The following is a 27640-nucleotide window of genomic DNA, read 5'->3' on the forward strand; positions in this document are numbered from 1 at the left end:
CTTACAAAGCCTTGTTGCTCAGGTCCTTGGTAATATTGATGGAATTACGGTTGTTGATATTGTACCAGCCATGGTTGTTGCACCATTTGTTGTTGTCCAATACCGGATGATTGACCAAGATGCAGAGTGATAGTACCTGTTTGAGCATGAGTCATTCCAGGTAAGGAGGCGCTAACTTGAAGTTGTGATTGAATTGCGGAGATGAGAGGCTATTGTATTACAAACTGAGAGATTTGAGGTTGACACACAACAGGTAGCGCTTGTACTTGTGATACAGTCACAATAACAAGTGTAATGGGAATATTCAACAAAGGTTGGACTGGTTGCATTTAATATACAACCCTTGGTTGTTGAGGTAGTATTAGTACCCAACTGCTGAATGTAATTCTAGTTCGACCTGAATTTTGTTGTAAACTCTCATATGGTTGTTCTCTAGGAGGGAACAATGAAAAGGCATATTGCCCCCCATATGGTGGAAATCCAATGCTTAAAGGGTAGATCAGCCTTTGAAGACATATTGGATCAACTTGTTGAGTTTCAACATAAGAAATAGAAGATGAGATTCTGGATGAAGAAATAGGAACAGACCATGTCGTCAAAACAATCCCTGAGTGGACTTCGGCTTGCTATTGATAACTAGCCGGGACAGATGATATACCAGCAAACATCATAGTAATGGCAGTAGGAATTTCCGCCGTAGCCATGTCAGTTGACATAGTCCTAGATGTTGATGGTTGCTCAGACATATTTATTCTATACAAAATATTTCCTAGCAATTCGACATGAACTTGAAATGAAGGATGATTAAAAGAACTAACTTCTGTAGTAGAAGGATATAAGTGGATCCTAGTCCCAAAATGCGATGGAGCACTGGATGGAAGATCCTCTACTATCTCTTCTATGGCAATCAATCCAGGTGGAAGAGGTAGACCGTCAGGTCTGTAAAATATTTTTGGAACCGAAGAAAGTGTAGTTTCTGCAGTAACAGATACTGGAGGGGTGACACCTTCTGAATTTTGGAACTCAACTTCCAGATGTTCAAGTAAGTGAACTTCAATTTCTGGATCAACCCTAGATGGAGTTGTTTCAGGAATAGAAGTGTCTATCATTACACTAGGATCAGTTTTAATGTCCACTTGTAACTGCATAACTTTTTCTGTAAAGGTAGATGTACCAGAAATAATCGGAGTAACTGTAGTCTCTGACAATGTTGAAACACAAGTTTCAAATAAATCAGGTGAATTGGACTCATTTAAATGAGACGGTTTTGCCCGGAATGGTTTTGTCTCCAAATTCAAAGATAGTTGACTCGCTAGTCTCCGGAATGATGGGGTTTTGATCAACTTTCTTCCATGATTGTGGATTACTTGATCAACTCAAAATTAAAGGGGGAAACAAGTTATTCCAATTCAAATAAATTTTAAGACACTTTGACGCAACTTTTCTTTTTCAATTTTTAAGAGTAAAAAAAGAGCTAAAGGTGACTCTAGTCGCCTTCAATTTTTTATGAGCCTGAAGTGACAAGTGCTCAGATGGAACTTTTCTTTTAAAGAGTCGAAAAGGAACAAAGTGACTACTCTGAAAATCTAGACAGAGGGATTACCAAACCAATCGCAAAACTGCAAAATACACCTTGGTGATAAATGATAGAAAAATTATCAAGGACTTATGTATGGCTGTCAATCTTCCCTAATGTTGTGTTCAGTGCATTGTGATCAATAGGGCGACAGACACGGCTTCCTAAGGATAAAGGTTATCACCCTATTATGGTCCCCCAATATATACTCGATGATACGGGGATCACAAGTCCGTACTGGCACTTGTCATAACAAAGAGGAGGAATCACCCAACCTTTGATGAAAACAATAGTTACCAGGTTTTACGATGCTAGAAAACGTCTCTAGCCTAAACTTATAGATGTGTTGCATTAGGTTCCAAAGCGTTTTTATGTTCATTGAGATTTATTTTAGAGTTTATCTTGCTTAGAAGTTTGTCTTTCAAGGTTCATCGAATGATGTAGATGTAAAATTCCTATATATGCAATCTAAAATGATAAATAGTCGTTTATTTTGTTTTAGAAATGAAAATCCTAGCTACTAAGGAAAGAAGAGCACGATTCTTTCTACATAGAGAAAAGAGCACACACTAAATGCACTTTTCCTAAATTATATTCCGGATGCAGTCAAAATGCAAATGTAGGTGCATGTATTTGTTTTTTGTTTCCTTAATGTGTGAATGCCACAAAGGAAAGCTAAGTATAGATCTGAACTATTTTCTTTTAAAGCAACATTTTTAACAATTTCTTTTCAAAACGAAAGGAAGATTAAGACGACACTTTTCGATTTCGAATTGGAAACTGTTTTTGACACTTCAAATGCTAATAACTCAAATCAAGTACAATGAAAAAAGTAAAATCAACTATATAGAGGAGGAATAATTTACGACATTCTTCTTTTTTACTCAAAATGACAGTTACGACACCTTTTATCAAAAACGACAGTTTGATTAAGCTACTCTTGACAAAGGAAGACTGTCAATGATTTAGAAATACATAAAAAACATTTACAATTCCTTAAATAATGGAGCCTGAAATATGTGAAGGAAGAAGGTTTCAGCAATGAGATACTGATCATGAACAGCAAAACTACCGAATAAAGCTGAAAATTAGGAGGAAAAACCAACTTTGAAAGAGAGAAACAGTATCACTCAATCATCGCACCTGCAACATAGGGAAACAGGAATGCATCTCACCTGCAACACATGGGAGGTGTGATGCATACAAGTTGCCCAGTTACAGATAGTGTGATGGAACAGGGAGCGAAACTAAGTTTGGTTTTTTCTCAAAATTTGCAGCTAAGTTCAGTGATTTAGGCTGAGTTATGATGGATAATAATAAAAAGTATAGGGGTATGATCATATGAGGTTATTGAGCTACCACAAGGGAACTTAGAATGCTTGTAATTCAGAAGTTCAATTCATAAACTAGCCTGGAGATTGACTGAAGCATCATTCATCTACTTCGCAATTGCATAGCAAAAGCATTTCGAAGGCTAGCTAGCTAACTTTAGGCTCCATATGTAGTTTATAAAGCAAACAATAAACAAACAAAACAAAGTATTCACTCCACAGTGAAGTCACCATTTTGTTTGAGGGAAAACTAGTGTCGATTCAAACTGCTAGTTCCACTAAGATGGGTAGCTATCTTAGAAAGAAACAACCAAAGAAATTCAAGATTTCCTTTAGATGTAATAGATAAGAGGGAAGAAAAGAGGACCAACCTGGATCTTCTTCTTTGATCCTAGCTTGGTTTCTCTTTCCCTTGATAGAATTTTCCACTCTTTTCCTACTTGTCCCGCTTCAAAGAGTACTTGTAGATTCAAAGTAACAGAAAACCATCAAAGCATCTCTATCTAAAATGTCATAAACAATGCAGAATCAGAAACACATTGACCATACAATTGCATTCGTAAACAAAAAGATTCACAAATACACGATTATATGGAGGAAAACTAAAAGAACTTTATTAATAGTAGAAGAGAGGATTACAACTTAGTTTTCTAATCCAGCATCATCCTCCTAGCATAGAAGCACTCTTCACCTCATGAAAAGAAAGATCACCCAACAATACAATGTCTCTTCTCACAGATAAACCAACATCACTTCCTTACCAATTACAAAATTACAGCCTTTAGATCTCTCAGATGAGGGATCCATTTATAGATGTCTTGCAAGGGTGTGAGTTAGCTCTAGGTTTTTGATTAATGTCATTCCACTGATAGTTCTTGGTTCCACTTGGAGATTTCATTGATCTCTTACTCATCCTTGGGTGAATTTAGAGAGGCAAGTGTCACAGGAGAAGTTTCTGGAAGATTCCATGATCATCCACTTAGCAAACTATCTCTGCCATTTGTCTATTCTCACTCATAGCACCCTACAGAAGGCCATTTCAATATGCATCATACCTGGCTAGTGTGGCAGCCAGTATGCATCGCACCTTGACCATGGAGCAGTCAATATGGTCCAGTTTTGGCCAGTTTTGAGTGGATTTTCAAGTGGAACTTTTGGGAAATGATGTAATCAGTTGACCATGATCCTTTAGGGTATGAAACAACACTCTTAGGGACTAAAGAGCCCTTGGTTTATGGACATATGAGTTTGGGGTTACAGTGCCCAAATATGTCTATAACACTTACTCTACCTGACTGAGCTGAGAAGGGTTAACCCAAAAACAACCGACTAGAGTAGGTGACATTAGTTAGCACATAAGTGTTGTTTTTTCACCAAGGTTCGCTTCAAATAGTACGTATTTTCCTTCGATGTATCATGGACTAAAAGTAACAATTTATTCATACAGATACAAGATGACAGATAATCAAGTAGTGGTAGCTTTACAAGTCCTCTTGTTCTTTACCAAGATTGTTTCAAGAGTCATACATGGTTTCATGTGAAGCTAACCTACGAATTAAACGAGCGAACTAATAAACAACAAAGCAAAGCAAGATCAGAAGTGAAAGTGAAAGCAAAGCAAGTAAGCAAACAAGCATGCAAGAAAATTGACTGAAAGCCAATACTACTCCAACTCCTAAGCTAACACTACATGGGCCCAATCACGTGAAGTGATATTTCCAATGTAGCTATTAGCACATTGGTTGACCCATGTTGGTGAAGGCTTGGTCCGCGATCAACCCAGTTGTGCGAACCAGTAAGCAAGAAAGGTATAACAATGAAGACAACCACACTTTGTGTTTTAAAGTGCCCACGAGACATAAGTGAGTACAAGTACATGACGAGAAGTTCATGTACTTATCATGAATTTATATGACACTGTGTGCAAATTTGAAGCATAAGAACACTCTTGATTGTGACATGCAAGCAAATGAAAGAAACAAAGATAACTTGCATCATGCACATGTTCTTGCAATGTAATATTCCACCAATGCATGAGCGATAGGATCGTGTAGTTCGAGTGGAGGAAGCATGATCTGTGTGTGATATTGATCTTCAATACATACAAATGAGTGATGAGGAGCCTTGAGTGATTGAATGGTTTCTTGATTGGAAGTGAGACTAATCCCAAGAGAGCGAGGGTCTGATATAACCATTAGCTTAGGCTGAAGTGCCTCGACAGTCTTGGGTGTTTCAACTTCATCATCGGTGGATCATCATAACTTAGTGGCTTCGAAATATCCACTACGATATAGTCATGATCGTGATCAAATATGGGAGTAAATGGATCACGAGCGCCATGATCAGAAAAATAAATTATTTCATCGGCATCCTCATGATCAAATGAATCAAATAGAGGGATATATGAAAGTGAACAAACTCATCCTTTGTGTTTCTGAAAAATGCAGATGAAAGATCAAGTGGATTTTCAATGAATGACTTATCCTCTCCATTGTCGAATGATGGACCAACACCTGATGTATCATGTGAGTGATCAATAATGGGTGCATTCGTGGATGGAGATACACATGCGAAATCATGGATGGCAGGTTCACCAAAGATGTCATGAATGAATGGAGGGGGCTCGGATAGAACTTACTCATCCTTCACCAAGTGTTGATTTTCAAGATCCCACTCATACTCATCATGAATGACAACACATGTTGGTTGTGCAACACCAAACCCATCAATGGCTTGTTCCTCGTTCACAACAAGTGAGGAGTCCAAAATGGAAGAACACAAGACAATATCATTTGAAGGAACACCTAAGTGCGAAGATGGAGGTCACGAGACAGAATTCATATGATAACTTGAAGGACTCACATCCAAATCTATGCGAAAATTAAGTGAAGTGATGTTGGGAGGATGTGAAAGCTAAACAAGTGTGTGAGCATGATCCTCAACATCACTCAACAGTGGTGGAGTTGTTTGATGAGCGGATGGCAGACAATTAGTCGAGATAGTGACCACATCCGGCTAAGATTACGCAACTCCATCGGTGAAGAATGTTGAGAGAGGTTTGATTTCAAGCTTCCTCTTGGGACGGGCAAATTTCTTAAGGCAATACTCGAATGAGTCCCAAATATAGGAAAATTTCATCTGGCTCCTCCGATCTTGAAACTGCAAATCACGGAAGCGCTACCCAAAATCCATAATCGATTAATGCGGAGCCTTCTATTGTTGTAACAATTTATGGTTGAGATGGTCTGGATCAAAATGATAGAGGGTGTCTTCAATAAGATCACAAAAGTGCTCAAGTGATTGCATGCTGTTAGCCGGTAGGTTGAACAACTATCAAAGTTGAGATTCATGAAGTGTGTATGCAAGCAGCAAGCTGGCCTATTTGTCAAAGCACCCATCTTCCTCATGAAGCATGGAACGAAAGTAATGTAAGTACTTAGGCTAGGTCATTTCTCCTTCACCATCACATGTGAAAGTGGACAAGTGATCGAAAAATTCCCTTGTGATGGTGACATCTTCATGATTCAAAAAACATCGCGGAGGGAGAAGAGTGCAAGAATACACGAAATATATGCAAAGGTTCAAAATAGGGTGAGAGGACACATCTTCTCATCTGACCCTCCTAGCGCCAGAAATGTTGACAGTGTTGGACCTACCAACATGTTAGGGGATCTCCTCTGTAAGAAGTTCCAATTAGACCTTAGACCATTTGGTGTAGGAGTCCCAGCAGTGGGTCATATGGTAATGCCTTAACCGTGATTTCACATAGAGGCAAGTAAGATAACTCTGTTGGTAGCAAGGGTGTGACAATTGCTGCGAGTAAAGGAAGGAGCATGAGAGGTTCTAACAGATGGGGATTGAGATGAGTGCGCCCCTTGGAAACCTGTAATAGTACTTGGCTTGGAAGAGAACACACAAGCCAAGATGCATCACCAGCTGGAAAGCGAGTTAGCAAGCAATCCAAAGTGATGGTTAAACTAACAACACATTTCAGAAAGATTCATACATACTTATACAGAATAATCCATACATGCATGCGTAAGAAAACAATACATATACCATTTAGAGTAAAGCAGATAGAATAGAATAAAATACAACATATGCATGAAACATGCTCTCTTTGTTATATTAAGAAGTGTAACTTCCAGTCATACAATACAAGCATTAGTTCCAATAGTGGAACGTTAAAGCCACATCTGTTTGCGTCTCCAAAGAGATGTACTAGCTCTGCATAGTGGAGAACCAAGGCTTGTTACAATACTGTCCAAGATTTCTCCAAGATAGTATTATCGGAAGCTTGGCTGACCAAAAGCCTTTATAATGAGTTATGAGGGACTATTTATAGAAAAGGGTGGGGTGACCCTTGACATTCCCCTTTATGATAGTTCAACTACCCTCATGATTCTTCACCTACTCTATGATTGCTAAATCCAACTATCACAACTTGACTTAGACTTGACATGACTTTACATTACAATGCACATGTACCCATGTGAAACAAAATGTCTTGAGAAAGCCAAGCAAGATATCACTCTGACTTAGACAACCATGGAATTCCAACTCCTCAACATCTTCATGTTGATTGACAATAACATACTGATGCCAATTTCGGTAGTCCTTAATGGTGTCTGTGCATTCTGTGATAACATCCATCTGAAACCTACCTCTTGCCCCCATAGCATCCGAATAAACTTCTCAAGCTCGTCTTTCTAACTCATCTGAAAGCATGCGCATCATTATATTCAATGTGGCCAGACCAACAACATATTTGTGCTTGATGTCTGCACTAATAGACAAGTCTAGGCTAGTGGCAATGTGCATCAACTCGTCGAAATAAAAGTCAAGTTCTAGTCAGACCTGTTTCTTTGTCTTCACCTTGGTGAGAGTCCAAATACATGGAATCGCGTGTGTGCGCACCACAACATCCATACTCCTGAATACTCATGCATGGGAAGCCTGTATCCTAGTGATGAGTTGCTGGAGCTCTTCTTAGCTCTGGATCTGACTCCAGATACATGCTTTCAGCTTGACCACATTGGCCCTCATCATCTGAGGCAAGTGAAGCGGGGCTCCCTTGTATTTCATCATCCATGTTTGAATGTCATGAAAAATAACATGTAAGTTTTTCAAGATACGTGATCTTCTAGCACATCGCTGCTGACATCCTTTGAGATGGATGACTGCCTTATGCACGTACCAAACTTGGAGTAAAAATCTTGCATCACTATGTCAAGGGACAATACTTCATCTAGTATTGCCTTCTTCAGTTCATCTTGGGTAGACATTGTTACTAAGTCTCCTCCTTGCTTTCCCGTTTATAGTTCCTTCGCCATTTGCTCATTCTCAACTATCAAAAAGCAAACACTTGAACTAGTGGCTTTGACATACGCTCTGGTTGCATCTGCCAAGGATGCTGGATGTTTGCGCACATTAGTCACGATCACTCTTTCTTCAAATTACACATGAGAAGTATGATACTATAGAGTTGATACTCTACGAGACTGCACAACTCTATGATGAGATTCATCGAATGAGATGTTGTGCATCTCTCCTTCCAGCTGACCGCCAAAGATGTTAGTGCCTCCTTGGTCACTCAAGACTTTCTCATCATCTAGATGCGATGAAGTGGGTAAGTCGACCTCTTGGTGATGAGGCATGAGGTCAGTGTCCTGTTCCAACTCTTATTGCTCCATGTCTGCATCCAACAGTTGAAGTGATTTCTCTATCTCATGAGCGAAGTCTTGTTTTTGCGATGGTTCACCCTGTTGGTCTGATGCCAACTGATCTGATAAGTCCACTACCTGTACAAGTGCTTCTTCACCATTTTCAAATGTTATGCCCCTTGTTGTATCTGTTGTTTCTGCACTTCCCTCTCCTGTTTGCACAGCTCTTGTTCCTTCTGGAGTTGCTCCCTCAACTCATGCAACTTCTTCTCTTATCCGTTTTCCTTTGCGCGATTCGTATGTCACATTAGTGCCTCTTTGACTCTATAGCCATGGATTCTTTCTCTACTGATGGATCAACTCGAAACTTAAATGTTTTATCCTTCTCCATGCAATTGACAAATTTCCTCTTACCTTTGTCGTGCACTCGTATTCTTGCCTCTGCTTCCACTGCTGCGACTACTAGTGTTGGTGCTCTCCATGATGCTGCTTCATTTTTCTTCACTAACCACTCCACAATGAAGCCGATAGGTTCATTGGGTTTGGAGAAACTATAGAAATATCTCCATGGGTCCTCTTCTGCCCAATGACATGCCCCATGGATCCAGTTGAACCGAAATCTCATGCAGTGATCTTTCACAATGCAATGTGGGTCATACGGATTGTAGCTTTGGAGGTCAAATGGGTACTTCTTCATCATTTCTACTTTGACATCCACCTGCTTGATACTCTAGATCTCATATAACCCAATCCGCAATGGAAGAGCAGGTCAAGGTGCCTTCTTCTTCCAGTGTAGTTTAGATGTCATTCCTGCCGAGATGTGATAAGCTACTTCCTGCATGACATGTACATCCCAGGAAAACTTCAGTAGAACATGTAGAGGATTATCCACGCTGAACATTTGGATGAAGGTGTTTGACAGTGTCGCATACCAATCAAAAATGCCTATGAGTGCCTCCATTGCTTCCTTTGACATGCAAGGTGGGTCCTGTTCGAATATCATCTTGTAGATTGGGGTGACAAAATCATTGGAAAACCGTGTGATTACTCCTTTGAAGCTGCATTTGGACAATAATTTCAAAACAGTCTTCTCCGGTGACCATGCCCACTCTAAGCCTAGGAACTCCTGTCGGGCACATATTGCATCTAATATGTAGGCGGACATGTAAATCTCTGCATGCATACCTCTGAGTGACTGTTGAGCCTTTTTTACTTGTTCCTTCAACTAATAAGCCTACATGTCAGACTAGTTACATGGATTTCCTTCTCTAGCGAGTTGGTCCAACGCAATCACCCAACTATGTGGGAAGGTTTCCGTGCTTTCTTTGCCATACAATCGACAAGCAAATAGGACCAAGTATTGATATGCCTTTCTCAGTATCTTCGTCTTATATATCTAGTTGGGTGTCAACCTGAATTGAGCCGGACCTTTACCCAGTTCTTCAGAATGTCTCTCGAGTTAGCATTGTTGTTGGGCAAGTTGAATGGAGTCTTCATGACAATCACGGGCTCTAACATCTGATACATCTCATCATAGTCTCATGCCCAGAAGGTTGCAAGCTTCGTCCCACTGACACTTCTCAAGGTCATCATCTCAGGATTAGTGTGAGAGACAATCCAGTGTATCATGTCCACGCATGGAAATGTAGGGTATCTTCTTGCAATCTGGTACAAGACAGTCTTGTGAATGTTCACATACACTTGACAGTCTTCCAGGTCTTCCTCAAAAGTGCCTGCACATGCTTCATTGACCTCTTAGCATTTCAGTTTTATACCCTTGTCTAGAAAAAAATTAGTATCTTCATAGATCAGTAGACTAGAGGACACTCACTCAACTACTGCTCCAACTGCATTTCCATCATTGTCCTATGATCCCACTTTCTTGGAAGCCATTGATCTTGTACTGTTAAGAGGCAGATGAACACCTGAAATATCTCGAGACAAAGCAACATGCATGGCAAGACATCTCTCAAAGAAAACTAAAGCAAATTCGAGGAATGACACAACACATAATTGGGGAATTGATAGGCTAGATTGCGTAAGTTATCCCAGGTCACTAGCTACGAGAACTGCGCAAAAGGCATTATGGGTTGTCTGAGAGGTAATACTGGTTGTTAGGTTTGTGCAATGTGCAATCTGAACTGGATGCTAGCTACTGGGATTGCACAATGTACAATTCCAAGTGGGAGTGACTACAAGCTTAGGGACTGCATTGCACAATTTTCTGGGCCAGTAGTCAGTGTCTCCCAGAAATGTGTAAAACAGTCCTAGAGGATAGTGCTGGGAAGAGTTGTGCATTTCTGGAGAGGAAGACAGAGGCTTCCTTCCCCAGATTACGCATTGATATCTCAGTGAAGGCAGAGTACATGCCAAGGTTGGCCTGACTTACCGACCGGCAACTGAAAGAAAATATGAAAGTGAATGCATGGAGACACTAAGTGAAATTAGAAGTGATTGACAATGCATGAAAACATGAATTAAAGATTCAGTAAACAATTCAACATGCATGTGGGTGAAGCAAGTTGCTGAATCAATGATTGTTCGTGCAAAATAGTGTCATACATGAGACATCAGTGAGATAGCAACAAAAACCGAAACAGTGCTAGGACAAGCTAGTATACATGTAAATAACAACAAGCATTCAAAGAAAACAACACTCACACAAGCGAAAACATAGAAATAAACATAAATGCTAGAAAAGACAAGTTGAGGCCACTTACCCATGAATAACTGAGTCGGATGTGTCGAAGAGTCGTGGACATGTTGTGGGATGTCAGAGCTCCAAGATCGATATGAAAGAATGAGCTTTGATGCATCAAATAAATAAGTTTTGAGCTCATGACGCGCATGCCACAAATCTAGGAAAAAGCAACACTTGGAGAAAAGTTTCTAAAACAACTTTGCATGTAACCTCTCGTTGCTAAAAATATCTCCCTTAATCATGGGATGCCTTTTGCATGTTTCCTTTTCCTATTCCGGGAAAAGAAAGTCATGCATGCAAGTCAGCTTTCCTTGGTCCCGGGTGGAACTCATCAACCCAACTGCTCATGCATGAAGTTTCTCAACTACTTGAAGGAAATGCACATTTTTGGCTGAGAGTTGGACTGGCTATCTAGGAGATTTGTGCAATTTCTGGGCAGAGCAGCTAACTGTTGCCCAAATTTGCACAAATTATGGGATGAGTAGCCATGCTAGGGAAAATTTCATTTTTCATTGTGAGTGTTGACTGGCAGAATTGCGCAATTCTGGAGCCCAACAAGCTGCGAGACAAGATTGCGCAATTTCTGGAGGGAAGGCTGGTTCCCCTCCAAAAATACGCAATTTCTTGGGGGAGCTGCTTAGCTTGCAGCTAGACCAAGTCTAGATGAACAACTTGTGAGGGGAATGCATCAAGCTGTGATTGACAGGCTTCCTTTGTGCAAGAAAAACACTGAAGCTTTTGTACTTGATGAAGGAAGACCAGGTGCTGTGAAAAGTTGGTAGGGAGGCTCCAAAACGAAGCTAAGGAAAAGTTTTGGAGGGTCGTGGTATCCACTACAAAAAACTCCTTATTTCTTCCTTCAAGCTTCTCAATGTGTCTTCTAAGTCAGAATAGTGCCCAACACTAAGTGGCTCCTCTGATTCATAGGGGGGATATTTGTAGTCTACCATCTTGCTAGTCATTTTGATCTCTTTCCTGTAAGGCATACTATGTCAACTAAGCCAAATCACAAAAAACCAATGTAACTTAGAAAAATTCAGGGAGGATATATCATTTACAAGAACAACCAATCAACGTGCTACACATATAACATAATCATGACAACGTATATACATATAATACATAAGCACATAACCATGTAACCACGAGTCTAGCTAGAGTCTAGTCATCAATGCATGGCCATATCAAATAGACATACCATGACATCATGTGTGACAAAAAAACCATACCAATGTACAATGACAATGCGCAAGAATAAACAATATGTAGCAAATCATACACTCATGATGAAACACTTTACAACAACAACATCCTGAGTCACATGGCAACATCACTACAACCATGATCACCACCATGCATATGCAACAAGCATATAGATCACAAGAATTTTTAACACAAGTGAAAATGACATGAATGCATGACCAACACACTGCTCATCCAGTCTGAGGGGTGAACCATGCTCTGATACCACTCTATAACACCCTCCTGCCACATCTACCAAAGTAACCGACTGACAAGGATAAACATGTGATGAGAGGCTACTATGATTAGATTTAATCACTTAGGTGACATTAACAAAATGGAATCGTTGAAAACACATCATATATACCTTTCACATCATCAAAAAGACTCCTAAGAACCATCCCAACCTTGATGGTAACCAACCCATGGGTCCCACTAAGGTCTTAGACCACATGACCCCCGGACGCACCCATGATATCGGTCTAACAGTTTCGAGGAGGCTCTTAACACTCTCATGAAAATGCATGCTAGTGTCTAGGGACTATTTTTCTTAGTGATGTGCCAGGGTCCTCGATATTTGAGCCACTTTTTTAAGCACAGAGCCTAGGTCACTGCCCAAAATTGAATGACACTTTCAGAACGTAAAGATTACAAGGACATGATCATGATGATGAAAATGAAAATACTTGAACAGGCCCTTAACTGGAACCCTACTAGCCATGATAGGCATTCGTCAAACATATCACAAATATGTAATCTACAAGTGTAAACACTAGATTCAGGCAGAAGTATCTCATACTTATATGAGAATCACCAAGAAGCATATTCCCTTATATCATTTGTTTTATTATCATCTATTAGGTTATAGATATATTGTTCATTCATTTACAAGTAAAATCATGGTGAGAGACATACATAGCCACTATCATAAAAAAAATACATAACCAACATAATAGCAACAACAATAACAAGGAAATAACAACCATATGATTCACATATAAACCAGTATAATACTCATAGAAATACAAGGAGAAATAAACTCATATTGATGATGCAAAATCCGAACCTGGGATGGGACTACCACATTTCACCCGACCATATAATGGCTCAACCAAATCTCTCTTCATCCATTCACCTCCGTGCCATATTCCAAGCCTGAATATGGGACTCAAACCAAAAGAACCAACCAGGGTATCCCGAGGCTAAACCACTTCATCCTCATATATAGAAACCATGCTTTACCATAATCCATCTTGGATCACTAGGCCAATACAATGAACATGTAATCACATTATTTACCATTATCTCCACCAGTTCACTAGGCCAAACAAGCATGGATTCCACGAGATTTCTCCTACACTGTGAGGAATTTTTGTATCTCCTAGTCTATTAGGCTTTACCATAATCCACAAGGCCCTAAACCAAAACCCACTCTCTAAGCTTTATTACATATCCCAAACGAGCCTTACTAGGTCCAACGAAGAGAAATCCACCTCTTGGCCTTACAATATATCCCACCAATCACCGACAAGGATTCCTAGGCTCACTGAGGCAACAAAAAATCTGGCTTTACCACAACCCATAGTCCATTTGAGGGGTTACTAGGCCGTGTTTTTTATCATTCGAAGATCCACCTCACTCATCTTTGAATCCATCCGACAATCTATCTCAACTAAAACATGAGAACTCCATCAAACCATGGCTATATGGAAATGGCAAGACCAGGTTGAAAACATTGTCACACCTGGAAAACTCATGTCATAACAACAAAATAACCACATGTAATACCATGCATACCAAATCTAGCAAGGAAAATATACATACAAATCAATACCTGCAAATAACACTACTGTAGTTGATTGATCCTTCTCTTCCTTGTTTGTTCCTTCCTTCCTCTTACCTTATTTTCCTTTCTTGATCTAATGCCAAAGTACTCCAAGAAAACTCTAAGTGTCCAAGAGTGCGAGAGAGAGAAAAAATAATGAGAGAGCTCTGAAATTGAACTAAAAAAATGTTATAAATTGATCCTTAGAAGCCTTTTGTCAATTAGGCCTCTATTTTCTTCATTTTCCATTATTTTCCTTCATTTTTCTCCTCACATGCAACATATGACCTTTCACCTTCCTTTTCTCCTAATGTCTATTATTTTCATAAATAAATGTGCTAAAAATTCAATTTTTCCTTTCCAAAGCCTTTGTTTTTTCCTTTTTGTTTACCAATTTCCTTTAGGCATAATAAACCAAATGAACACCCACTAGGATGTTTTGTCCAAAATTAAGCTTGGAATAAGTGTCCCATCAACTGTGGTTATTATTTTTTCCTTTATTAAATTTTATTACATGGAATTTTCACCATGGATGTTTTTTTTTAACCACATGGGGAATTGGTAACTTCGAGTCTTAATCTATGGGAGACCTAAGATCAATCCTCATAGCTATCTCTATAACACCACGAGTATATCCGACTACCTACAAGTAAATATACTAAAATTTTACATGGAATTTTCACCAAAGATGTTACATTTAAGAGATACTAAAATGTCTTACGCAATGACCTCTCAAGGGTTGTCTCTAGGAGCCATAACACCTCCTTCGAAAGATTTCGAAAAGTCTTTAGCCAAATGTGCATGGAGTAATAAGCAGAATTTATACAAATGTATCACGAAAATTCTTGACAGATATTTGAGATCTGAGAAAGAGAATTTAGGTTTGTATTATGACCACGAGGCAAGAAATGCAAGCTCAACTTTGTTGATCACTTGTGTTCTGTAAAAGTGGGTAGTAACAAGAAATTGTCAGGTAAGAACGTAAAGTCATGTACAAAAAGCCCTGATTTATTATTGGATTTGAAAATGAAGCTTAAGGTAAAACATTTATATTCCTTCTTTGAAGGATGTTTGTACATCAGATCTTGCAGCCTGTGGTTTCGATGGTATGAATTGTCAATTCTATGAGTTCCTAAAACATAATGATACATTTCAAAGTAATTCAAATGCATCCATGGTCAAATCCTTTGAGCATAGAAATTTGAGTCATACTTTGCAACGATCGTGCTCTTGTGAGATCTGTAGCAGCCACAACTATTCAAAAGGTGAGTAATTTGATGTCCATCCCTCATGCCATGCAAGTGGAAGAAGAACCCTGATATATCCCACGGAGGAAAAGAATCGAAGCAACACCTCTTTCACTTCCACTTATCGACGTGTGGATTTTATCAATAAAAAATAGTTTCAAACATTGTAACACTCAAGTAATGGACAAGAGAATAGTCCTTAGCGAAATCAAAACCCTTGAAGGGCTTATACGACGAATAATATTCTTCCAAAATGAAATCTGGTCCATTCATTTAAAAAAAATAAAAATCACCAACCCCACATCCAGAACTTGAAATAGGTATGCATATCAACATAATTGAAAGGTGACAGGGAATTCAACAAAAAAAAGTAAGACAAATATACAAATTTCCTCATTCGTTGGTGATTTGAACAATAGATAAATTGTAGTTCAAATAGTTTGGCAATGGGGCATAATTCAATCAAATCTAGATTTTCCAAGCAACTAAGCATTGATTCTAAATTGTAGTTCAAATAGTTTGGCAATGGGGCATAATTCAATCAGATCTAGATTTTCCAAGCAACTAAGCATTGATTCTTAATTCGAAGAGATTGGTTAACATTCTTAATCAACATTTTAGGTAGATGCAACAACATTTGAAGATTATAAAAATAACATAAAACTTCTTTTTTGGGTGAATATTTGATAGTATTATGATGAGAGTCTTATTTTTTTTATAAAAATAGAAGTGTTTGGGAAGGCCTAAAACTATTTGTTTGATCATGGATCCATGTTTCCAAAATTATTAGACTGAAATCATCCCATGTCATTTGGTTTCATTTGATCATTATTTTCTTTTGAACTAAAACCATGTGATATTTTCTATGGAATGTATATGAAGTTCAAATTCTTGGAGTGATGTCAATGATGTTGTTTTAATCATGTGCTTTATATATCCATTCAGATATTGTGCCATGTTGATTATACAATATTTAATTTTAGTATGATTTATAACTAAATTTTGTAATATTTATTCACCTAAATACCTTAAATATTTTTACATGTATTTCTTTCATTCTTCCACCTTATTCATCCAATTGTCTAATAGTTATGGTTTCATGTCCTTCATTTGCTAAATATAATATGAAACCTTCTCCTTTTGTGTTGAGTGATTATTATTCCAGTAAGTGACCCTTCCAATCAACACCAAACAAAAGATCAATTTTTCTTCAAGGTGTGTTTGACATGTTTTTTTTTGCAGTCAAAGAACATTTCAAGTGAAAACATATTTTGGTGTCTTTGCCAAGTAGAGGATATTCAAGCTATATTTCCTAGGTGTTTGAGAAAATTAGCTCTATTTCCTCATGTTGAACAAGAAATATCGACATTGGAGTTTGATTGTAGATCATTCAACTAAGACTCCATGGTATGAAGATTCCACTAGTTTCGAGATGTCAAATGCATTTGCTATTGTTTTAATTTTAAGGTTTGCACATTTGATTTTTCTATTGTTCTTGGTTTTTCTAATGTTGTTCTTGATATTAAAGAGTGGGGAGATGTCAGTCCTACATAACATTTTCTTCATTTTCATGAACTTTTGCAACATTTGGGTGTTGTTCACTAAGATGTGTTGATGAAATTGTTCATGTATTCACTAGAAGAAATGCTAGTGAATGGTACATGTATCTATCTCCTTCTAGCATATCTTCTTTGAAATATTTTCTTACATGCTTTCATAGCCATTGTAAAAGGTATTTTTCTGGATGAGCATCATTTTAATCATAGTTGTGAGGAATTTGAGTGATAGTGGTGAGGAAGGGAATTTTGTTTATGAAGAATTTGAAAGGGATGTTATTTCTAGAGATTCATGAAGATTATTAAGAAGCTACCACTCTTTCCTTCTTACCTATTAGTTACAGTGAATATTTTATTGAGCATGTTATTTTTATTCCACTTGAAAGTGATCAAAAGATTCAAATATCTACAAAAAAATAAAGAAATTATATTGCTCCCCTCTAATTACTATGACAATCTTGTTGCCTTGATATTTTCTAAATAATCTTCTATCCAAGAAGAATATCAACAAAAAATTTGGTTGCCCTTGACTATTATGAAGAATATGGTATTTATGAGTTTTTCCTAAGAGAACATGAGGATAACAACCTCATTATTGGAAGATGATTCACATATAGTCAACCTAGTATTTTGGATCATTTGGAAAATTTTCATGAATTTCAAGATCTAATAGAGGTTTGGATGATGGAGTCCTCTTTTTCAAAGTTCTCAAATGTTGCAAGTTTCAACATGCTACCAATTTGCAACTGTAAATGGAATTTTTGTTGCACCTATTATGTTCTTTTTGTGTTTTCAATTACATGCAAGAAGCTATCTGAGTCAATCAATTTCTTACTTGGTTAAATTGGAATTTTGATTTCACATGAGAAAGAGTTTCAGTTGATTAGAGTAAGAGGTGTGATTGAATAACATCACATTTTGAGCATTTGGTATATAGTATATTATAGGAATAATGACTAGATAGACCATGGAGGAAAGCACTACTATATATTCATGTCATTTTCTTTTCAGATTGATCATTTGGTTTCCAACTTACTTCAACATACACATGGTTTCAGAGTAGAACAAGATACAAGTTTAGGGATAGAAATGGATGAAGGCACAAATCTATTGGTTCTTAGTGCTTTGCATGAAATCATTACACTAAAATTGACCTCATTCAAATTTTTGTTATTCCTCGCCTTATTTTCCCAATATATGTTAGGTATTCCATCTTGTCAAATCCTTAATTGAAATTATCTAGTTGCACTCAGGTGCTCTCCAACCCATTATGGAAGAGCCATTTTCCCAATATATGCTAGGTATTCCATCTTATCAAATCCTAAATTGAAATTATTTAGTTGCACTAAAAAGTTCTCTCCAACCCATTATGGAAGAGACATTGTAATGTTATGTTATGTAAAGATTTTGATTGGGTAAAATTATATAAAAATAATAATAAAATAATTATTTTAATTAAAACATTTTGACTTGGTAAAATTACATTAAAAAAATAAAATAATAAAATAAATAATTATAATGATTAATTATTAATAATTCAATAGATCCATCTTAACTTTGGATATATCAAACATGGAGAGGGATCAATCTCTTGAGATGAAAACTTTCCTCAAGTTTTGCAAAAAAAATGTTTGCACTTTAAGATATTTAATCCCTCTTCACACTTAGATCCAAAGTTGAGATAAATCTAGATTGATTATATGGAAACCCAAAGTTTATGTTTTAAATGTTTTATTTCCGATGGATTTTATATTATATACTAAAACCTCTCCATTTATATGGTCACAAAGGTTTATCCAAAGTAATTGAGTCAAGAGGCTCATCCTATAGTCTAGTATGAAAGAGATGTGTAATTCCATTTGTGCTCAACTTGGAGTTGACATGTGTGACTTTTAAAATTTAAAAAAAATATTCTCTTAAACAAAATAAGGTATATATATATATATATATATATATATATATATATATTGTTTGTTTGTTTAATTAAAAGTATTATAAAACATCAATAATTGAGCCTAGTGGCTCATTCTACAACCCACCCAGTATGAGAGTAATCGAAAAATAATAACGATTATAATAATAATAAAAAATGAATAGAAGTAAAACAAATTGTTAAAATAAACATTTTAATGTTGTATACAAAAAAATATTCAATGTGTATTATCAGTTAAATATTTTAATAAGAAAGAATATTGACATATTTTTAAAAATATATTAATAATAAAAGAACATTTTAATTTGTGTGATAAAGTGTCTTGATGTACATGTGATGTAAAATATTTTAATGTAAATTAAGTATATATTATATATCATGAAAAAATTAGTTTCTATGGTTAAAAGGTTTATTTGGTCCTATATACACTTTATTTAGCATTTACACAATGAAAAATAAAGCATTGTATTTTGCACTCTAAAGAAGTGCATGTTTGCACGAGAAGTGTAAAGCCTCCCGGCGATTGTGGGATGGGCTCTTGGCGAAGTCGCCATGCACCGGCGATTGTGGGATGGGCCCTTGGCGAAGTCGCCATGCACGAGGGCACGGGGGCGCGCGGGCGCACCACTGGCGCGACCGGGCTGTGGAAGAAATGCTACTACCGTGAACGACAATGCGACTAAAGGCAAGACACTTAGAAATGCGGCTAAGTGTGAAACGAAACTTATACTTATACGATGGTTATGAAAGCTTGCAAGCCGACTTGGTTAAGAGTCTTGTGGGCGCATATTGGTGGCTTTGGGGGTAGGCCAAGGGGGTGCACACCCCATGTAAACCCACGCAAGGAAGGCTATAAGTATATGAGCCTTGAAGCTCATTCAAACATCACCTCAAGCACTTTGCTCTAAGAAGAAGTAGGCAAGGCACAAGTGCGCAGAAATACAAGGGGTAAAGCACATAGCTCATGCGCAGAGCTTGTGAAGTGCGCAGAAGTGAACAGTACTTGGAAGGTTAGAACAAAGGTTAGAACGAGGATTGGGCAATGTGTGCCCGGGTTGGTTCTAAGGTGCATAAATTGTGGAGGACTTGCTAAAGAGGATTAATTGGCTCGGGGAGCACTACTCTTTGTGCAAGCGTGCACACGGTTAGCTTGCCTCTCTTTGTATTATTCGGTTAAGTGTGAGACTTGTTCGGCCAAGACACAATTGGTTATTGTAAAATGATATTCTTAATAAATTGTCTGAGTTGCCCCTCCCCTTTATACTTGTTGCGGAGGGGCAACTCCCCTTTATACTTGTTGCAATTGTTGATGTTCTTGTTATAATTGCATGATGATAACAAATGAGTATGGGCTTCATTAACTATAAAAGATAATTACATGTTTACTTGGTTGCGAAAAGCTAAGTAATATTAATGTGAAAGTAGGAGTAGTCCACGAATGTTAGTATTGGTAGTATTGGTGAAAATAAATCGTTAGGTGGTGTTGCACGTTGCTACAAGTGGTTGGAAGACTACCGCACGTGTAGGGACGTACATCCTAGCATGTTTGCAGGAGAAGAATTTGGATCCCTGTTAGCTCATGTTAGATTAGTACTTAACATTGATCTATGTTGTATTAATGTCAGTTGCCCTACTAATGAGAAGTAACCATAAATAAAAGTAGTAAAAAAAATAAAAACTATTTATACATTTTATAAAGAAATTGTTTTTTTTCAAGATTAAAACATTTTATGGAGTCTCACTAGTTTATGCCCAAATAAATTTTGAAGTCATTGAATTTATTTTTTACATTAAAAAATGAAACTTAACCAATAAAAAATTACACTTAATCTATCTATATATATAATTTATAAAAAATCAAATATGTTGAGGTACAAATTTTCTATTCAAATTTTCTGAATTCTAAAACTATTTGTTTTTCAAAAAATTTAGTTTTTCCTACACTTTTACAAAATCTGTGATTAAGTTGAACCTAGACTAATATATCTTTTACCCTTCCAAAATTAAAACCATAAACATGCAACGAAGGTGGATTCGGGGATGGAAAAAATGGAATTGTAAAAATAAAACAAAGATCTTGTGTATAATTCACGTCATTTTCAAAAAAGTTATAATAGTTTTTATTTCACATTTAAACCATGCAAATAAATGAAAACCATGCGTAAAAACAAGGAATGGTTTTGCATATATAAGGAAGAAATGGTCTCACGGGTTGTGAAAATATACAGGTATATATTTTAGGAAATATATTCATAAATGGATCATCTACAATAATTATTTGGATAAGAATATTGAATTTCTGTAAATTTTAAGGAGAGATAGAGATAAATGAATAATAAAGGGTAACAAATAAAAGGAGACAGATTATACAAATTCCATTATTTAATGGTTATTTGGAAAACACATCAACTATCTAGTCTTTGTGAATGGGCAAGATTTTAGCATGGGAAGAAAGATGAAGATCAACATTCAGTCAATTAAATCTAGATTTTCCAAGTAACTAAGCATCAATTCCAGATTTGGAGAAATTGGTTCAACATTCCTAGCCACCATTTCGGGTAGAGACAACAATATTTTAAGATTATAAGAGAACTTCATTTATGGTTGGAGATTCCATTGTATTTTCTTGACAGTTTTAATTTTATAAAAAATATTTTTTTTGGGAATGGCCTAAGTCTATTTGCTGAATCACAAATTCATGTTGCTAGAATTATCAATTTGTAATTATCCTATGTAATTTTTTTCCATGTGATCGTTATATGCTTTTGAATGAGAACACACTGATGTTTTCAGCTGGATATATATGGAGTTCTATAATAACCATCACTTCAAAAAAATAACCTTTCATCCTTTATTAATTAATATATTAAGTCTTTATTATTTAAGGGAGTCTCGATATATTTACACTTGTACTTACTTGTTAGGTCACATCATCATACCGGTTAGTTTAATATTCTCTTGTTAATGCCTATGTTTGGTATAATGTATAATATTTCAAAATGGTGATTGGCATTGCTTATGGTATGGATCTTATTCTTAGTTTATAATGTTTTTTTGGTGATAAATATGATTTTCACAATGGTGGAGTTCATACGCGTGCCAGGGTAAGTTATACCTTACTTAACACTCTTAATTCTGGTAAGGGAGTTTGTTTCTGGAGAGTAGGCTGGCAACTTAATACACCAATAGATGGCTACCGCTCCTCCATTGGATTCACTTTCACTCCTCATGATATGACCGTGACGATAAAGAAATGTGGAAGGTAGTTTTGGGATAAGTGCCTCGCTCCCTCAGTGGATCTCTTCTCTACGTCATTCACACCCTTGCTCGCCTAGAGAGCAGCTCTGCAAAACTATCTCTTCCAGTGGCTCAATCTCTTCGTTTCCTCCACGTCGGGTACCTTTACTTTCAGATTGCGATTTTATTGTTATTCTTTATCATGGTTTTACAAGCAAAACCAGGGTTATCATGCACCTTTGATGACAACTGACCCATTTCTACAGCGGCTACCCACTGGTAAGGATACTTTTATTTGTTTGTATAAATTCGCAAGTTTAGGGTTTCTGCAGAGAATTCCTTTTGATGCAGGTGAGGAGGATTCTTATAGCGGGAAAGCCTCATGCGTATGGGAGCACTCCAAGTTTCCGGGTTCTTCACAACGTGACTCTTTCTTGAACCTAACCTAACACGTGCCCGTGCCCGTGCCCATTTGAGGTTTAACTTATTATTCAACAATCCCGTCGAAGAATTACCCTCCTTTTTAGTCCCTGCCATCTGGCAATCGGCAGGGACTATTGTAATCGTTATTAGTCGACTTAGCATTAGTTTTGAATTTTTAGTCCCTGCCATCTGGCAATGGGCAGGGACTATTGTAATCGTTATTAGTCGACTTAGCATTAGTTTTGAATTTCTAGTCTCTGTTATGCGGCGCTTAGTATAAAGTCTGGAATTCCGCTGTGGGGTGTTCTCGGCAGATAACCAAAGTCGGATTCGCCGCTTAACATTTCCCATCTTATTTGGCCTCTTCCCGAGGCGGAAGAGGCCCGAACATAGGTTAAGTCGCTATTTACGCCAGTTTGATTATGCCTGACCGTTAACCGTCTTGTGTTAATGCTAGCATTAATCCGTTAACTTCAATCAGGTGTATGCAATCAGGTATATGCTAAGGTTTCAGGTTTGGCATATTCGCACTGTTCAGGTTTGGCATATTCTCCGGCGGCAAGTGTTCAGCATGCAGGCTGCATGCACTGCAGCTGTTGCATTAAAGCAACTTACAGCTGCCTCCACTGAAGCGGATTACCTCGTTTACAATGGCTGGAGCGGATTACCTCGTTTACAATGGCGTTCGATAGAGTCCGAATGGGGCTCATTGTGCCTTCTAGTATTCAGCTGCTCACCATTTTCTTCTGCCTCTCCTCCATTGAGAACGACCTCCATATCTCCGCCTCATACACCGCTTCCAGAAGCGTCATTATCTTTTTGCGTTTTGCCGCTGTTTTCGTCGCCTGAGGCTGCACTTTCTCGGAGGTTTCGCGCTTCCATGGGCGACGATGATTACAATTTAAAGACTTCGACGCAGGTTCGAGATCTGCATATGCCATTATTTATATTAATTCTGAAATTTTCTTTCATTATGTTTTTCAAAACAGAGAATACATAAAATTACAATTTAAAGACTTCGACGCAATACCATAGAGAAATTTAAAGTCAGAATTACAATTTAAAGACTTCGGCGCAGGTTCGAGACCTGCATATGCCATTATTTAAATTCATTCTGAAATTTTCTTTCATTATGTTTTTCAAAACAGAGAATACATAAAATTACAATTTAAAGACTTCGACGCAATACCATAAAAGAAATTTAAAGTCAGATGCTGGTATTCATTCTGTTTTCAAGACAGAGACGTCGGAGAAGAATTATTACCGCAGGGGCGGGCTGGCTTACGCGTCGGAGGACTTGCTGAACAAGGTCGAGAATATCAGAATGGTGCTGCGCACCATGGTTCCTGCCCTCTTTCACAGAATGCGCCGCGTTCAGCTTGGCCTGGGAGGCCCCATTGCCAAAGACTGGTTGCTGAGCATCTTTGAAATTATGAATAGCATACCCATAGAATGCCTCGTCAATACAAGGAAGATCATCCTCTTCCAAATGCTGAGCAAGCCTCATTTTCGAATCAAACCAAAAGGACTTAGCAGGAGATTCGAAACCCCTGCCCGTTTTCAGCCATTTGCAATCTGATACACTCTGTTTAAAAGAGGGACGTAGCTTCTGGGAACTTATCCAATCCAGCAGAACAAATGCACTCTCCTTATCCAAATGATTGAAGGGAAAATGGGCATTTGGAGGGATTAGCTGTGGAATATCTAATGCACCAAGCTGTTGCCTAACGAATGAAACTAAATCTTTACCTGCTTCTGTAAAACCCCGTGCGCAACGAGGTAATGTAAGATACATGACAGGTCTCTCTGTACAAGTATCTTCCTGTTATGTTCTAGTTCCTGGTTGTTCGATTATCGTGATGTCTCCTGTATTGACATATTAGCATACATATTACCATGATACGATGTTAAGTGGCATGGTTTACGCCCTCCATGTTATGTTATGGAGGAGGTGAGGCATGTGGCGTTCATGGGAGGGCCCACATGGTCCATGACGTCTTTTTATCATAATATAATCTGAAGCCTAGTTTTGCCATAATTGAAAATTACCCCGGCTCTCAAGAAAATTTGTAATGATTTCAAGCACATTCAAACCATTTCACTGAAAATTAAAGTGGGTTGCTGTTACTGGTGCAGGACGGGCAGCATTCGGTATTGGGATTATCTGTTTTCTATGGTAGAAATAGAGTAATTTGGTGTTTTCATATTCGTCAATGGATGAGGAGGACCTGAGGGAAGATCTTATCACTGAGGTGGATCGACATGAAAATCATAATATGGAAGACGATGAAATTGATGGTACACACTCACATTTAGATGCAAACAGATCAAGCAATTTGGTTACTGATGTCCAATCGCTCAGGGAGAGGTTCCCGCTTATTTATTAAGATATCTTTATGCAACCAGGTTGTTCATGATATTTCATACTATTCTAATGCGCAATTGCATGTTTTTTCTGGTCATGTAATTTTTAACTATGCGCATTTGCAAAAAGTTTTTAATAGTATCATATGGCATGTAATTGAGCTCCTGCATTTATCATTTTCACAATCCTTTTTAAGCCAATCACATGTACTGAACATTTTATGGCCGTAGAGTCTAAAATCGAAAACTTATCAAATTTTGGAAAATCTTCTGTAGGTAGGAGCCAGAATATGCATCCACACAATTTATGATTCTTGTTTCATATTTACTTTATTTACTTATAGTTAACGATGTTAGGCTTGTATATAACTAGTTTTCTCCTGTCTTAGCTTGAACTAAGAGCTTGCCAGCATAGCTATGACACATCACGTATTATGCAGGCTCAACTTAGTGCATATGACACATCACGTATTATGCAGGCTCAACTTAGTGCAGGGACTCGCTGCATCGCAGCTATCCTTGTTTAAGTTATGAGTTTTGAAACCCTCCTATTTACCGTACAGGGATATCTTTAAAAAGATAGCGCTATGCCGCCGCACCGAGATTCTAATTATAGAAAATGTATGTAATTTTTGTTTTGTATTCTATTTCCAGTTCTTAGCCATGGCCATACTACAAACAACATTCTTGGCAGAAGTTTTATTTTATGATTTTCGTTCAATACTTAGTACAAGGGTTTCTTTTCTATAATTACCCTACCGTTGGTGCAAAGTTCGGTTGTTGTTATCAAATGATATCCAGAATGATGTTTTTACTAGTATTTCTCATCTTTTTTTCATTAAGCTCCTCAATTATAGCTCTCGGTCTTGGTTGTGTATTATGTAATAATTTTTTTAAAATAATTTCGATGTCAAACACACACTTTTTTTTCTTTTCGAAATCCTTCTGTCATTGTATAAATTACTCAAACCTTAGGACTGCTTGAACATGGATGAAATAGATTACTTTACTCAGTTTATCTACTACCATCATGATTGAGGGATTTTGCTTCTTGGTCTTAGACAACCTTGTTATAAAATATAAAGTAATGAATTGCCATTTTCACTCTGGAATGGGTAATAAGTGGAGAAAACTAGCAAGGTGCTGATGTTAGTCTTTAAATTGCTCGCACTCCAAGCATTTGGCGGGATATTTAATAATATCCCTCCTCCTCATTTTGTGCCAAAAATAGTATTTCTTTATGGAATAAAATAATTTCCAATATCCGATATAAACAACATAAGGACTTACATGAAATTTTTCCAGTATTAATTGTCTAACAACCACTTGATTAGGAACCTAAATCCTTCCCATAAAAGTTAATAAGTTATCATTGTTTATGCCATATTTAGATTATTTTTCAAAAACCTTTTCTTGTTTACCTTGATGCCATAGAAATTCATATTTCGAACCTTTAATTGCAACTTCCTTAATCTGATTTAAAAAATTAATTTTCACTTGACTATAGAATATTTCATATATATAATGTAATTTACTACTTAGTGCATCAACCACTCAATTTTTTTTGCTTTTAAATGTCTAATGTCAAAGTCAAATTCACTTAAGAAGGATGTCCACCTAGATTGTCGTGCATTAATGTTAGGTTGCTTAAAGAAACTAGTTAAGCAGTTATGATCAGTCATCAACACAAAAATTTTTCCCAATCAATATAGTCTCCACATATTCAAGGCGTGTACCACCACAATTAACTCTAAGTCATAGGAAACATATCTTGGTTCAGGCTCTTTCAATTTATGTGATTCATAAGCAATTACCTTGCATTCTTGCATCAATACTTTCCCTACACCTTCTTGGCATTTGTGTGTGTTGATGATGAATTCCTTCTCACGATCTGGAATTCTTAACACTTGGGCTACAATCAATAAATGATTTAATTGTTCAAAACTATGTTGGTAGTCAATTGTCCACTTGAATTATTTTCCTCTCTTTTGAAAAGAAGTTATAGGATAAGAAATTCTAGAAAATCCTTCAATAAAGCATCGGTAATACCCTTCTAGACCCATAAAGGATTGAATATTAGCAACATTGTAGGAACAGGCCATTTCACAATAGTTTTTATCTTCTCGGGATCAACAAGTATTCATTCTACAAAAATTATGTGCCCTAAATATTGTATATGATCCTTATAGAAGTCACACTTGCTATATTTAGCATACAATTGATGGTCCCACAAGGTTTGTAGGACTATCTGTAGATGTTTTTTGTGCTCCTCCAAATTTTTTGAATAAATGAGTATGTCATCAATAAAAATTAAAACAAATTTATCAAGATAAGGGTGAAAAATACCATTCATAATACTCATAAACATTGCTAGAGAATTAGTAAGCCCAAAGGGAAACACCACAAACTCGTAATGACCATAATGAGTTCTAAAATTTGTTTTAGGAATATCTTCTATCCTTATTTTCATCTAATGATAACCTGATCATAAATCGATCTTAAAAAATAATGTAGCACCCTTCAAGTGATCAAATAAATCGTC

The 27640-nt window shown here is 37.1% G+C and overlaps 1 protein-coding gene across 1 annotated transcript in view; it reads left to right on the forward strand.

Moving 5' to 3' along the window:
* LOC149191656 (uncharacterized) overlaps positions 1-25045 on the forward strand; it is a 47114-nt gene extending 22069 nt beyond the window's left edge. Inside the window, exons 3-4 of the mRNA XM_089406732.1 lie at positions 23216-23653; positions 23972-25045. Of these exons, the coding sequence (XP_089262858.1) occupies positions 23216-23653; positions 23972-24313 (780 nt within the window). The 3' untranslated portion in view covers positions 24314-25045. The remainder of the gene's footprint in view (positions 1-23215; positions 23654-23971) is intronic.
* The last annotated feature ends 2595 nt before the right edge of the window (positions 25046-27640 follow it).

The sequence above is a fragment of the Pinus tabuliformis genome, chromosome 2_2 (genome assembly GCF_031772625.1).
Source record: "Pinus tabuliformis cultivar Carrire ecotype Pingquan chromosome 2_2, CPIR1, whole genome shotgun sequence".
Taxonomy (NCBI): domain Eukaryota; kingdom Viridiplantae; phylum Streptophyta; class Pinopsida; order Pinales; family Pinaceae; genus Pinus; species Pinus tabuliformis.